The sequence below is a fragment of the Anabrus simplex genome, chromosome 11, assembly GCF_040414725.1.
Source record: "Anabrus simplex isolate iqAnaSimp1 chromosome 11, ASM4041472v1, whole genome shotgun sequence".
In the NCBI taxonomy this organism is placed as follows: domain Eukaryota; kingdom Metazoa; phylum Arthropoda; class Insecta; order Orthoptera; family Tettigoniidae; genus Anabrus; species Anabrus simplex.
The window spans coordinates 50299480-50314321 of record NC_090275.1 but is presented as its reverse complement, the minus strand read 5'-3'; the positions used below and the strand labels follow the sequence as shown (position 1 = coordinate 50314321).

The following is a 14842-nucleotide window of genomic DNA, read 5'->3' as shown; positions in this document are numbered from 1 at the left end:
CTTAGTTGGTTAATTCCGACGGCTCTCGAGCTGGATGTGTCTCTGTACTCATAGACGCGCAGGTCGCCTGTAGGCGTCAACACGAAATACCTTCACCAGGCCTCTCCGGAGGTCACATGCAATCATTGCGGGGGCTCCACAATTTCAAGTACACTGACGGTGACTAAAAGAGAAACCTACAGTGATCAGCAACTTCTGAGTATCGGTTGGTGACCACGGGACACCAAGCTTATTCTGGCATTGCTCCCACTTACTTGTGCCAGACTCCTCTCTTTCATGTCTCTTACCCACGCTATCTTAGTCAACTCTTTCGACCCCGACGGTATTCACTAGGGTGTCTGCTACTTTCACGCCCAGCATATCCTTCTCCTTTCTTTTACCGATACCCCTCTTTCTTCGAAAGGTTGGAACCCTTTCCAAAGGGCTGAAGACTTAGATCTTACGCCAGTTTAAGCAACACGCATCATCATTATCATCATCGTCAAGGTTCTAGTGAAAACAATGAAAATCCACAGCCTGTTTGCAGTCATTCGAAAGGGGCAGGAATTGAATGAATGAAGCCCCCATCTAGCGGCCAGGCTAGTAACTGTGCCGGCTGCCGAAGTCTGTCGCACTCCTTTGAGGCAATGAGCGACAGATGAAATGAAATTAAATTGGATGGTGTTGCTGAAATGGCAGGGAAAACCGGAGTACCCGGAGAAAACCTGTCCCGCCTCCGCTTTATCCAGCACAAATCTCACATGGAGTGACCGAGACTTGAACTACAGAAGCCAGCGGTGAGAGGCCGGCGCGCTGCCGCCTGAACCATGGAGGCGCTTAAGGTTCGAATATTAAGGAAAGGTCATATTTCTTTCCTGAGCTCATTTTATCCGAAATCTGAAAAATAACTCTAAATGACGGGTCCCCGACCCCGTTTAAAACAATTTGATGTTGCATATAAAGGCATATTTTGGCTAGTTTAATTGTTTATATAATATTTTGCTCATGTTTATGATATAAGGTCATTTCAGTTTATTCCGACTCATTGCTTGAATGATCATCGTTGAGGCCTTCGGTTCACAGAGTCCCGGGTTCGATTCCCGACCTTGTCGGGGATTTTAATCGCATCGGATTAATTCTTATGGGTGTTTGTGTTTGTCCCAAGACTTTCACTTCCATATTCAGAGAACGCTCTACACTGCCAACTACTACGGAAGCACGTAATAGAGATTACATCCCACCATATAGGGTTGGCGTCAGGAAGGACATTCGGCCGTAAAACAGGGCCAAATGCACATGTGCGACACAGTTCGCACCCGCGACCCGACGGGTGTGGGAAAAGCGGAAGGAGAAGAAGAAGATCATATTTGGTTACATTTTAAGCATTTTTATTTAAACTCAGGATTTCAAAATACTGTAGTAGATAAACTTTTATTTCCTTTCCAGAGGAAAGAGATGCTGCTCCAATGGACGCCAACAGATACCAAAATGCAGGTTGTGAAAGAAAGACGTACAAGGAATTTTTAGCCTAAGCCTATATCAACCATTCTCGAAACATCCACGTGAGGTATGGTTGTGCTTCATTCTGAGCGGGATCTCACTCCCTATGTGAGTTATCTGACGACAGTGAAGCGTAATGGAAGAAACCAAAGTCGAGAAACCATCGTACATCTTAGACTGTGCTCGATCAGGTGCCATATTGTTGGACGTAGGTCATGATGCTGCATATTTCTTTCAAATGTCTGTACCTCCTGCGTGTCGTAAGTGGCTACTAAAAGGGGAGCAAGCAAAGAATCTGAACTCATTCTCTCGTCTTCTAATCCCAACAGCATTTCTACGATTCTATAATTTTCCGTGTAACGGAGAAAATTGCATACATATTTTCTGACTAGGGAGTGTATTTTTTCAGTGACAGGAAACACTTTATCCCTCATCCTCAATATTTATTTCCTACTTCACCTTGCCTCAAGCTCGTTACCAAATGCGGTAGGTGCAATAGAAAATTGTATGACCTAGACACCTTCAGAGCAAGTATTGATGACCCTGTAACAACACGGGTATTTCTATGTATACCCTAGAGCTGTTGGCACTACAGAATAGGAAGAGGTACCTTTTCTAGAAATGAGATTTACCTCCAGTAATGAGGAGCAAATCCCTAATGAAACACAATACAAAACAGAATAGAGTGACGTATTCAGACACGTGGAATACAAATTCCTCTTAGAGAGATTGTTGTTGTAGTTCTTAATTAGTTTCCGATACACAAGGGAGCTTTTCATTTAATCCTCCTGTAATAGACGAGTGCTGGATTAGGTTCCATAACATAATCCTGTATGGCAAATCTACACTAACGGAAAGAAATCATGCAACATCTTAAAAGACAATGTCATTTTATTCAAAAGCGATATGGCAGGTAGTTCAACATTGCAGGAGTATATGATTACATATTCAGACCAAATTAAACACACATGTTACACTAAAGGGTTCCCAAGCAGTCGCATCAATACACTGTGTACCTTCCCCCTCTCTCCCCGCCGCTCTGGTGGCAATGCAGGTTTGTATGAGCGCATTAATTAAATAATCATAAAGCTGCCGAATTGCATCCTGGGATAATTGTTCCAGCCATCTTGCACCTTTTGATGCCATTCTGCAGCGGTTCTTTCAGTCTCTGGAGAACGCCTAAGTTCCCGCTTCATCATGTCTCATACGTAGTCAGTTGGCGAGAGATCCGGTGATCTTGATGGCCTAGGCAGTTATTGTAAATCACGTAGAGCAGGTTGCGTTGCAGTAGCTGTATATGGAAGTGCAATGTCCTGCTGAGAAAGCATATCACCTTCCTGTTGAAGGAATGGCAATAGCACGGGGATAAGAACATGTGCAATGTAGCGGGCACCGGTTACGTTACCTTGCAGAAACACCAAATATGACCCTACGCCATGAAGATTAGGGTGGGACCTGGGTGTGGTGGGCAAATTCACTCTCGCATACGCCTCTGACCAGATCTACGCCATGACGTGTACGGCCATCACTTGTATATAGACAGATAGTCTGTCCACTGAAGACAACAGAGTACCATTCCCCTCTCCAGTCGACTCCTTCACAACACCAGAGTAGCCGTGCTTGGCGGTGTTGTAGTGTCTGTTGTAGCCTGGCCAGAGGCACAAGTGTTCGTAATCCTGCTGCAAGCAGCGCCATCTGTTGGTCATTTCATATACTTTATTTTGGTGACAATAAAATCCCATGTCCTGCCAATCAGAAACTGTTGAGAGAGTTCGATGAATCAGTAACTTCACTCCCAACCACCACAGCACAGCGCGATGATACCAGAGTCCAGTTGTTTTGTGGGGGAGGGGGGGAGGCTTGATAGTTTGGTCGTGACCTCCACGTTCTTTAAGAAATTTCTATGATCGCTGTCAGAAGTAGACCTTGCATGCCCTGATGAAAGCCAATGCAATTTGGCGGAAATCTCGGCTCTTCTTTTAGTACTACGTAAGTGGCTTTAAACCAAATATTCATATTTAATTATTTATTTTAATACAATGAGTCATGAAAACTTACTTTCATTAATTAATTAAGGTAATTTATGTGATATATGCGACATTTATCTGTTGAAAATGGATTAATCTATACATTAGTGAGTGTTGTGATGGCGGCAGATTGCTTGAGCTGAGAATTAAGAGACGCTATTTTTAATGTAGTTGGGTGCAGAACCACAGGGCTCCAATCAGGCGGAAAAACAATTCAGCACGTTTAAGTTAGATGTTCTCTGATTCACATTTCTCAGACTACCCGTGTTTAGATTACTGTGGAGCGGAGTTCAACAAATCGGAAACGATATCTACTGTGATACAACACTACGGTGAAGAGTCCTTTTCCATACACTTTCGAGTTCGGGAAAAAGGGAATTGCGTCGTAGTATTAAATAAAAATGATTTAGAAAATCCTACTCAATTGTTTCAATATTCTCCTCCTTCAGGTACTTTATCCCAACAAAAGGTTGGTGAGCATCATTAGGTAATCATCTACATTTTGATATTCCAGGAGCTGCCTGGCTGAGGCGGTAAAGATGTGCATGGTTCACCCGCAAAGACGAGGGTTCGATTCCCAGTCAGTAGGTCGAAGCATTTAAGAAACGATATTTCCAATTCCGAAGGGGCACAAGGGGGCACATTATCCTGGTGTACACTCAGCCTGCACTAAAAATGAGTCCCAGGTTAATTCCTGTGGCAAAGGAAGGCTGTCTATGAGCAAACCATTCAACCACCACCATGTGCCGAGAGAAGATTTTATTTACTTTATTGTGATCTTTCCGGATCAGAATTGCCATATCGTGGATGTTGAACCTCTATGGAAGGTTCTGCGCCAAGCATCATCTTATCCATCCACATCCACGTTTACCGTCAAATATCAGTTTTATCAGGCGGTGCTTGCAATTTCGGAAATGTGACCGAAATACGCCGTTTCACTGCATTTTGCGGCGATTAAGCCTTCGCATACTATCCCGACATGGTGCATTCAAATTTCAAAAGCTTGAATTCGGTTCACTGACTGGGCGTTTAATGACCAGCCTCCCACACCGTACGACAGTATTCGCTGAAGAGTTTTCAGACCGAAGTTTTTAATTTCAGAAACTCAGCTCTTTAAATTAATTTCCAATCTCGTTTTGATGTATACACCTGGAATTTATTCCTGCCTACATCAGCATCCACAAAGATTTATATGTTGTACCTTTTCAATCATGTTTCCATCCTTTATATTATCAGCTTTGTTTTATTTTCTGCTAGTTGATAACTGGAGCCCAGATGTTAAGGAAGTAACAGGTTAGAATGCTAACTAATTTGGCTATTAGGAGGGATCATACAGCCCGCTCTTCCTTAATGTATCAAGAATAATTAAACTTTTAGGGTTTTTTAATATGTTGGCCTCCCTAATGTTTATGCAAATCTCAAACCAGAACCGTTGTTTGGTAGCGAGAATAACATACCTTCTAGGGGTTCTAATACGCTGAGCCCCTAATGTTTATAAAAATCTCCAAGCAGGGCTGTTTTCTGGGCTAGAGTATACTACTTATTCACTTCAGAACGATTGCATTCTGACGTACAAAATCCTCGACATCTGGACTCTGTTGATAACCAGGAATATTATTATTCAGAAGAGAAATGTACGCTTAATAATCAATGACAACGTCCATACTTTTATATTTCAGCTGTTCTGTGAACTGGGAGAGTCGAGATATGAACGCCACGACGTATGTAGTGTTTCTTTTCGCCATGGGACTGGTGGTACCTGTTGGAGTAATTTGTTTCTCCTACCTCAACATCATTCGCACCATGAAGAAGGTAAGCCAGATTGAAAATGTACAATTACGATCATCTCAGGGATATATACAGCGTAATTCAGTCGCCCCTTCCAATGTAGTTTTATACAACCCACAATGTTCATTCCGTCCCGAAAACATATGCTCTGCCGGTATGCTCAGACAACACAACCGGATATCTTGTTATTTACCGCCTAACCATGATAGCACGCTGTAATGTTTTACTCGTATTATACACTGGAAGACATGCGTGTGCCTTCTAGATCATATGAACCTGACACGCCGGCGAAACACTAAATTGGTATTGTGACCGCAGTAAACCTAATACTTGCTATAAGCTGCTTAGTGTGCCGTACTGTACCGTAGTGTACTTGGTAAAGGCGTGGTGGAGCTGGCTTGCATGTCAGGTGCAAGGTTCGAGTCCGGGGAGAAGATTACAATTTTTTGAAATATTTGTTTGATACTTACCGCACGCAAGTTCAATACCCGCCTTCATGCAAATTGTGTTTGAATGAATGTGTTTGTGGCCCTAAGAAGGGCCGATTAGTTAGCAGGCGGACACATACTCACCAGAAACAACAGGTAAACAACTGCCCTGACAATGTTTTATCGCAGCAAATGCTCGATGTGATGACCGTTTTGGTTTACGCACATTCGGGCCCGGTGTCCAATAGATCGTCTTGCGCGCTGAAGCATTCCAGTGTTATTGCTCGGCAGGTGTCCATGATGAGTTGTCGGTGTTTTCTGGCGCTTGAGTGTAAACAACGTTCTTCGAATTTTCCCCCAAAGGAGAAGTCTAACGGCGTTAAATCCGGTGATCTGTCGGGCCACGAAACAGGCCCCCCTCGTCTTATCCATTTCCCTGGCAGTTCCTCGTTCAGATGGTTACGAACGGGCAAATTCGAATGTGGTGGAGCTCCATTCTGTTGCAACCACATCGTCAAACGGTCGTGCAAGGGCGCAGCCTCCAGCAACAGTGGAAGCTCCTGACGCAGAAAGTGCAGGTAGCTTGGGCCCGTCCAATGACCCTCAAAGAAATAAGGTCCAATCAGGCGATCCCGCAAGATTCCACACCAAACATTCACTCCCCACCGTACTTGATGGGCCACCTGTCGCGCCCCGTGAGGGTTGTCCGGACTCCAATTGTGCATGTTGTGGTGATTGACGTTCCCAGTATTGTGCAAGCGTGATTCGTCCGAGAAAAAGATATGCGATACGAATGCTGAATTAATGTCCAGCCTGTCTAATAGCCACCGACAGAACTCCATTCGAGCTTCGAAATCCAGCCCATGGAGCTCTTGGTGTAGATCAAGATCGTATGGGTGACATTTATGTTCATGCAGTATTCGCTTGACGGACGGCTGGCTGGTGTTCAAATGGTAATACTAAATTCCCATGAAGGGAATTAGATATATTTCCACCAATAGAGCATATCAAAAATCAGATCAAAAATTGGATATATGGCTTTTCAGGCGTTTGCTCTATTAACCAGCATTTCGTCGTAGGTCTGACACTAGACTCATCAGAGTGGGATGTGTCAGACCCTACCCATTTGGAATTGCTAGGCGGGCATTAATTCCATTGTGGAGTTTTATCTCCCGTATGCAGTTATCAGACTGTGCCACTTAAGAGGCTTCTGATAAGTACACCTGCATACACCCCAGCATCAGTGGGTAGGGTCTGACACATACCACTCTGATGAGTCTAGTGTCAGACATAAGACGAAATGCTGGTTAATAGAGCAAACGCCTGAAAAGCCATACATCCAATTTTTGATCTGTTTTTTGATATGCTCTATTGGTGGAAATATATCTAATTCCCTTCATGGGAATTTAGTATTACCATTTGGAATTGCTAGGCGGGCATTAATTCCATTGTGGAGTTTTATCTCCCGTATGCAGTTATCAGACTGAGCCACTTAAGAGGCTTCTGATAAGTACACCTGCATACACCCCAGCATCAGTGGGTAGGGTCTGACACATCCCACTCTGATGAGTCTAGTGTCAGACCTAAGACGAAATGCTGGTTAATAGAGCAAACGCCTGAAAAGCCATACATCCAATTTTTGATCTGATTTTTGATATGCTCTATTGGTGGAAATATATCTAATTCCCTTCATGGGAATTTAGTATTACCATTTGGAATTGCTAGGCGGGCATTAATTCCATTGTGGAGTTTTATCTCCCGTATGCAGTTATCAGACTGTGCCACTTAAGAGGCTTCTGATAAGTACACCTGCATACACCCCAGCATCAGTGGGTAGGGTCTGACACATCCCACTCTGATGAGTCTAGTGTCAGACCTAAGACGAAATGCTGGTTAATAGAGCAAACGCCTGAAAAGCCATACATCCAATTTTTGATCTGATTTTTTTATATGCTCTATTGGTGGAAATATATCTAATTCCCTTCATGGGAATTTAGTATTACCATAATAATAATAATAATAATAATAATAATCATAATAATACAGTCCTTTCTTATCTCGTTTAGAGTTCAAGACTTCTGAACAGATCAGTTTAGAAAATTCACGGTGTCTCTCCTTGTAAGGTAATAACTACAGACCGCATGTTAGGGCTGTAATAAGTTAGAATGTAAACTAATTTGACTGGTAGGAATTATCGTCTAAGTGACTCTTCCGTAATATGGCGGGAGTAACGTCATTTATAGGGGTTCTGCTGAGGGTCCGTACCAGTAAGCTTCCTGCAAAACGCATAGCGTAACCGTTGTGCCGGCTATAGTACACTTGTTACTCGCTTCAGAAAGTTTTCTTGGTAACCTGTTACTGTCATGTCTCCAGGTGAGCTGGGAATTGCTATCAGATATTATTGTAGTCCTTAACGGTCAGATACGTGTAAAAAATTGGGATACACTACGGAAACAACTTTGGATTCTAAGTCTCCAGCGTGACAGATTTCTCTACAAAGACGATTCCGTTGCATTTCAAAAATAATAAATTAATTTTTCTGCCAGGCTGACAAAGAGGTGAAGTGCGATAAAACATTGACTGGTTGGTTGGAAAATACCTGCCCGGCAATGCTTCAAGTGATATTCTATGACCGAGATCGATAGCTGCAGTCGCTTAAGTGCGGCCAGTATCCAGTAATCGGAAGATAGTGGGTTCGAACCCCACTGTCGGCAGCCCTGAAGATGGTTTTCCGTGGTTTCTCATTTTCACACCAGGCAAATACATGTACCAACACGTCTGGGGACTGTACATATACTTCTAATCTGCGACGACCATCACCACGACTACCCCTCTCACAGTAGCGGGAGAGGTGTATCTGAGGGTACTTAGGGGGTCCGGGCGACCTCTGCTGGGTATCGGCAGCGGCGGCAGGACTTGCCGTCAAACCTATCAACATGTTCCTTAATTAAGGCCACGGCCGGTTCCTTCCCATTCCTAGGCATTTCCCATCCCATCGTCGCCATAAGACATATCTGTGTCGGTGCGACGTAAAGCAAATAGAAAAAAAATTATATTCTATGACATCAATACTCACCTGATTTAAACAGCTATGCCCTTAGTTCATGGTCCAGCGGAATGATTCACAACTGATAAGAAAATACTGACTGGTCTCTCACCTAGAAGGGAAAGAAATTATTGTTGCAACAGGAAACATGTGTTAGCCACAATTTAATATTAGTCTTTTTCTCTATCCCGTACAGAAAAGGGACAAGGACTGGACATACACACAGATGCCCCTCATCTCAACGGCAAATGATTTTTTATTGTTCTCTCTCTTCTCGATTCATCGAGAGAAAAAAGAGTATTGCCGTTGCAAGTATATACTGCATTTTATTACATGGGAACATGTGTTCTACATAGTCCTGAAATTAAATTTCATTGCTGTCTCTCTTCTAAACTCGTTATCTTTCAGTTATTGGAAAATCTTACGCGGTGGAAGTAAATTTGTAGTGCACATCATACATAATGGAAAACGGGCTATGAACTGGGACAATGAAAAGAAAGGAACCTTATCATGACATACTTCATGTAGGCAGTGATATAGTGCAGGGAGTCCGAGTGAACCTGATATTAATATCAGCTGAGTAGTGCCATTAACGGAATATCTACTGGTAGCTGTTCAAAGGAATAGTATACTGTACCGGTAAAAGATACACACTTATACCAGCATGAGAGAAACACAGGATGTGTGCGGTTCTTGATTGGAGCGTGTACGGTGAGGGCTTACCCTTCCGGTAATTTAATAGAGTAGTTTAAAAGGCTGGATTTATTCATAAGGAATCAATGAAATGCCATTTTCTCTGTTTTGCCGAGTTTATGGAAAGATAATAATTTCCGTGAAAAACAGACATGAATCTGAGTCTAGTGCATTCAGTTCTTGAGGAAATGCCTTTTCCTAATGTAATAATTTGATGTATTTCTTTTACGACTTAGTACATTAAACTGATTGAATTATAACGTCCCTCTTGGGGCAAAACGGCCGTAGCCGTGTTGAAACACCGGATCCCGTGAGATCTCCGAAGTTAAGCAACATTGGGCGTCGTCAGGAGTTGGATGGGTTGCCACGCGTTGTTGGTGGGGTAAGGCAATGGAGGAGCGGAAAGGAACTGGCCACCCTACCGCACGTAAACTCCGGCTCAGGAACACCTCTGCGGAGGTTCGGACCTGCCATCGGGCAGAATAACCCTTACCTTACCTCTTGAGGCAAAATAGTGAAAAATAAATTATCACAAATTTAAAATATTTTCGAGACAGCAAAGTTACTAACTCAAAATTTCTTCTTCATATAGCCTGTTCTAACACGTAAGCAGTTACACTTATTTAAGGGTGTTTTTTCTTTGAGTGTCAAAATTACATTGCATTTACTAATTTTAAAATTTCCATGATCAAGAAAGTTGTATTCCGTTTGACGATATCACCTCTGGTTATGGAGATACAAAAACGTTTCAGAAACTTCTACTGTAAGACCTTACTGTGTGCATGTGATTGGTTCCTCAGGTAACTGCTACAGCTTAGCGTTTCTCCGGCTAAATTTCTGCTCGCGTGACGACTATTCGCGCTCGATTCAAACACGAACCGGCCCGTGCAGGATTGCACGAATATTACGTATCGCCTTGCGCTTATTTCACATGTGTACCGCACCATATACGACTCCTGGTACAATATATTTGAAAATACGACAAGAGTAATTTTAATTTGTATTTACCGAAACCTCGGTGGGTAACGTGTTTTAACACGTTCGCGGCCGATGACGACACATATGCGTCATGACTCCACTTCTACTCAGTGCCGATGACGACACACGTGCGTCATGACTCCACTTCTACTCAGTGCCGATGACGACACACGTGCGTCATGACTCCACTTCTACTCAGTGCCGATGACGACACACGTGCGTTATGACTCCACTTCTACTCAGTGCCGATGACGACACACGTGCGTCATGACTCCACTTCTACTCAGTGCCGATGACGACACACGTGCGTCACACTCCGCGCCAAATATTAAAGCTCGTATTTCCGCCAATATGTATGTAAACAAGCAGACCTCTCATCTGTGCATTGTTAAGGCGTTATTAAACATATGTGCCGTCCGGGCATCAGATCAGTTGTTAGTTACAATCTCTGTAGCCATTACAAGTCGGCATACCATTCTGCGATGTCAAGAGAGAACAGTGAAGTTTCAGAACCTTCTCTCCGGAAGAAACCCCGTCTTAGCGGGATAAACATGCGATTTGCAATTAATGATGATAGTCTGGAAGCTCCCCTGAACGCCAGTGACAGTATTGATAGTGACGATAGTGATGACAGTGTGAAAAGTGACTGTAGCCACCTGACTGAGAATCGTAAACGCGGATGTGTGTGTCCCTGTTCTCACATTACAGAAGATGCGGAAGAAGTAAGTAATATCTCATCTCCTTATCTCCCGCCAAATAATATGTGCAATATTTCAGGGGTCATTTCTTGGAGTTCAGATTCGTCCTCAATGAAACAAATAAACTTTATTGGTTGGCCGGAAATGAAGGTTTCACTGCCAAGTGACGCGAAACCTATTGATTATTTTCGCTTGCTTGCAGATGACAACTTGCTGAATAACATTGTAACTGAATGTAACGCATTTGCAGAAGAGTAATTTTTGCAAGGAAACGTCACTGAAATGTAGCACACTGTATTGACTAGTTACATTGCACAGCTTATGGAGTAGGCCTAATGTAAGTATACATTGTTCACACAGCAATAATAAGATTCTACTGCACAGTATATTTGTGTGAAATGTTCAAAAACTTATTTTCTGCTGTAAAGAAGTTCTACATTCGAGTTAAACATTATTTTCCTCGTTCCACTCCATTACCAGTCATGACGCACACGATGCGTCAAATGGCACCGAAGGCGAAAAACTCATCGGTAGTGCCGCTGACGCAGCGTGTGCGTCATGGCTCGTATGCACATAAATAATATTGAAATAATTAAAATAATAATCTAAAATGCATAAGGACACAGAAATGAAGTCCTTTAAGCAAAAGAAATATTACGGTACCACGGTAATGGTTGCCGATATCCGAGCGGCCGCGAACGTGTTAAAAGTTTTTGAAGGAGTGCATGAAACCAGTGAAATTTAAACGACACTTAGAGACAGGTGAGAAATCCTGTCGATATTTTCATTGATGTGCGGAGGAATTCAACGAGGAAATCTAAGTTTCTTTCTAATGTAGTGTGACCGTTCACGGTACTTTAGATACCATATCGTGACATCCCATATCAATAATATGCCGTTTTCCGCGTCATTCTACGACGTTTTGCCGCAAAGTTAGCAGGCCACAGCGCTGCACGGTATACGAACGATGCGCTGCTACTTTAGAGGACAAGGGGCTCTGTGCGCGTAATGACGAGGGCGAGTCATACGCTAGCCAGCAATTAGGATGTTTCTTTCTCCTGTGCGAGTGAGTTGGAAGGAGTAGAAGGTCATGTGACAGCCCGCCGGCCATGCTTAATAAGTCGGGTTAACTTGGGGAGAAGTAACTCCCTAAATATTTGTTGGTGATTTTAGTGGTACCAACCAAAACCTTAATTTGTTTTAGAATTTTCAATACTAATAACAATAATAAGAATCATGTGATTATTGACTTACGCATCTAATATTCATGAATAAGAGCTTGCCGTGATCAAGGAATTATTTAGTTAAAAATGACAACGAGACATCTTCAAGTTATTCAACTTATCATTGATTACGTGATCTGAATCGGTGCAGAGATTTACAGAACGTCGTCACAGGTCTGGCGAGGTGAGCCTATCCTGGAGTTTGGCAAGACGTAAGTCAATCATTGCACAAGTTGTAAATGACGCTTTGGCGATTATAATTAAACCGCCGATCCTAAGAGAATGAGATTCGATCAGTAAAATATGGAAGGTCGGAGCTATCTTTTGATATGCAAATCAACGCCGACAAACGGCTTTTTACGGAAGCGGCCCCCGACATGAAGGCGGAGTTAACCCCCACTCTTGATTTTTCCTCTGTTTTACAAAAGGAATCGGACAGGAGACTACTTACCCATTATCTACTGTGTTTCCGTGTTGTTCGGACGTGTTGCTATTTTGCACGACCTGTGATATTGTGTAATACTTTCATCAAGTGATGAAGTACTGCAATTGTGAGATTTAACTAGCAGAAGTACTGCATAAATCATTATTTAAGCGCAGTGATTATTGACGTGCACTTATTGTGTAAATTTCGTGTATTTATAACATTTTGTATCATGGTGTAATCAACGAGGATAGTGAACGAGGAATAATCTACCTGTTAAGAGCTGCGTAGCATTCAAGCTACTGTAATATATGCTCGATGGATTCGTGTGTGGCTAGATTAATCCACTACTAGTCAAATACAGTGAAGTGTTGTGAGAGCACAATTGGAATTACAATTAGAACGATGAAAAAGTGAATTTGTTCAGGAAATTGCGACTCACGCATAATAATAATAATAATAATAATAATAATAATAATAATAATAATAATAATAATAATAATAATAATAATAATAATTTGGGCAGCGTCTGCTGAAAGTACAAACGTGGATGTGAGTTGTCTTACATTGTGAGGGGATGTGAAATAAGCAAGTTAGTTACCGTTAACGTTGGATTACAGTGCAAGTGAATACGTGACAGTTCAGCAATATTCGGGATAAATTTAACCATGCCTGAATGTAGTGCGTGTTACAAAGTGACCCAATTATAACCATAGTGTTTTCCCCTTTTGCATATTGGAACGAGTGATCGCTGGTCTGGGAAGAGGATACACGAGTCACTCACCTACCCAACATCTCATTGTGTTGGATACATCCAGGATTATTATGCGTGGTGAAGTCTACAAGATGGAGTTCATCCCGGAAACGAACCAAGGACCTTACGACATCAAAGGCAGCAAGATGATGGCTTAAGCTGTTATGAGTGTGCTGCCTCGGACGAGAATGATCATCCTAAGATAAGTGCATTTTCAAGTTTACTATGTTTGAGAGTCATTTTCCCTCCTGTAAATAGCTAGGATTAGCATGTCAAGTAGATTAAAAATGTGAATGATGATCGCGGGCTGTTCGAAGGGATTAAAATTTTTAGCTTGTGTAGTAGGAAGTTTGTACTGGCAATGATGACCAGCAGTTTATTTAAACCCCTTGGAAAGTAATGCATGTTAGTTATAAGATTCCTGTAATGATTTATTTTGTCTTCAAGAAGTGTTATGATGGATGGAAGTGGTATCCATCTAGGTAACCCCAGATCTTATGATAAGATGAGATGCTCTGCCTCTTCAAAAGAATACGAGGATGACTTGTATGTCATGTATAAGACGGAGCATATGGGGAGTTCAAATGATGTTTTTAGATGCGAGTATAATTTCTAGATCGTGAATTTAATATGTAAATTTGTTTTATAGAGTGGCATGAATTAATATCCCTTATGTAATTATATGCGAGTGTTCGTGGTATTGAGTTGGAAGTGATGGTCGGTGAATATCTATCAATTGATAATCAAGGCGAAATAAATATGTGCCAGAGATAATTTATGCAAAGCGTGAAGAAGTGTACCACGCCAGTTATATTGAGATTAGGTTGAATAGAACCACGTGAGCTTGAAGAAGCCGAGTCGGCCCGAATTTATATCGAGGCGGTTTATTAAAGAGAGATACCTTCCCCGGACTGTATGAAAGGGAGGCGTGCGGAGGTACCGTTACACTAGAGAAAGTGGCAGATGAATACAAAGGCTAAGCAAGCTGTGGGCACGTTAAAAGCCTTGACTGTGGAGTGTTCGATGGCCATTTACTTTCTAACAATATCCGACGGACATTTACGCATAGAGTAGCTAATTGTCACCGCGACTGAATTAATATAGTAGAAACAATAGACTTTCTCCCAATTTATTTTGTTCACTCCATCCGATCTAGAAATTTAAAACATGCATCTTGCAGTGAGAAGACTACGAGTTCGACCCCTATCCAGGGCAACGTGTATCATTGTCATTATTTTTGGTAATGGAAGGACCATTCCTTCCATATAATCTTGTATATATGATAAAGGGTCATATTAATATGT

General features: G+C 42.2%; 1 protein-coding gene across 1 annotated transcript in view; it reads left to right on the top strand.

Moving 5' to 3' along the window:
* Window positions 1-14842, top strand: part of LOC136883127 (pinopsin) — a 157981-nt gene that overhangs the window by 130221 nt on the left and 12918 nt on the right. Inside the window, exon 4 of the mRNA XM_067155310.2 lies at window positions 5186-5318. Coding sequence (XP_067011411.2) covers window positions 5186-5318 — 133 coding nt within the window. The remainder of the gene's footprint in view (window positions 1-5185; window positions 5319-14842) is intronic.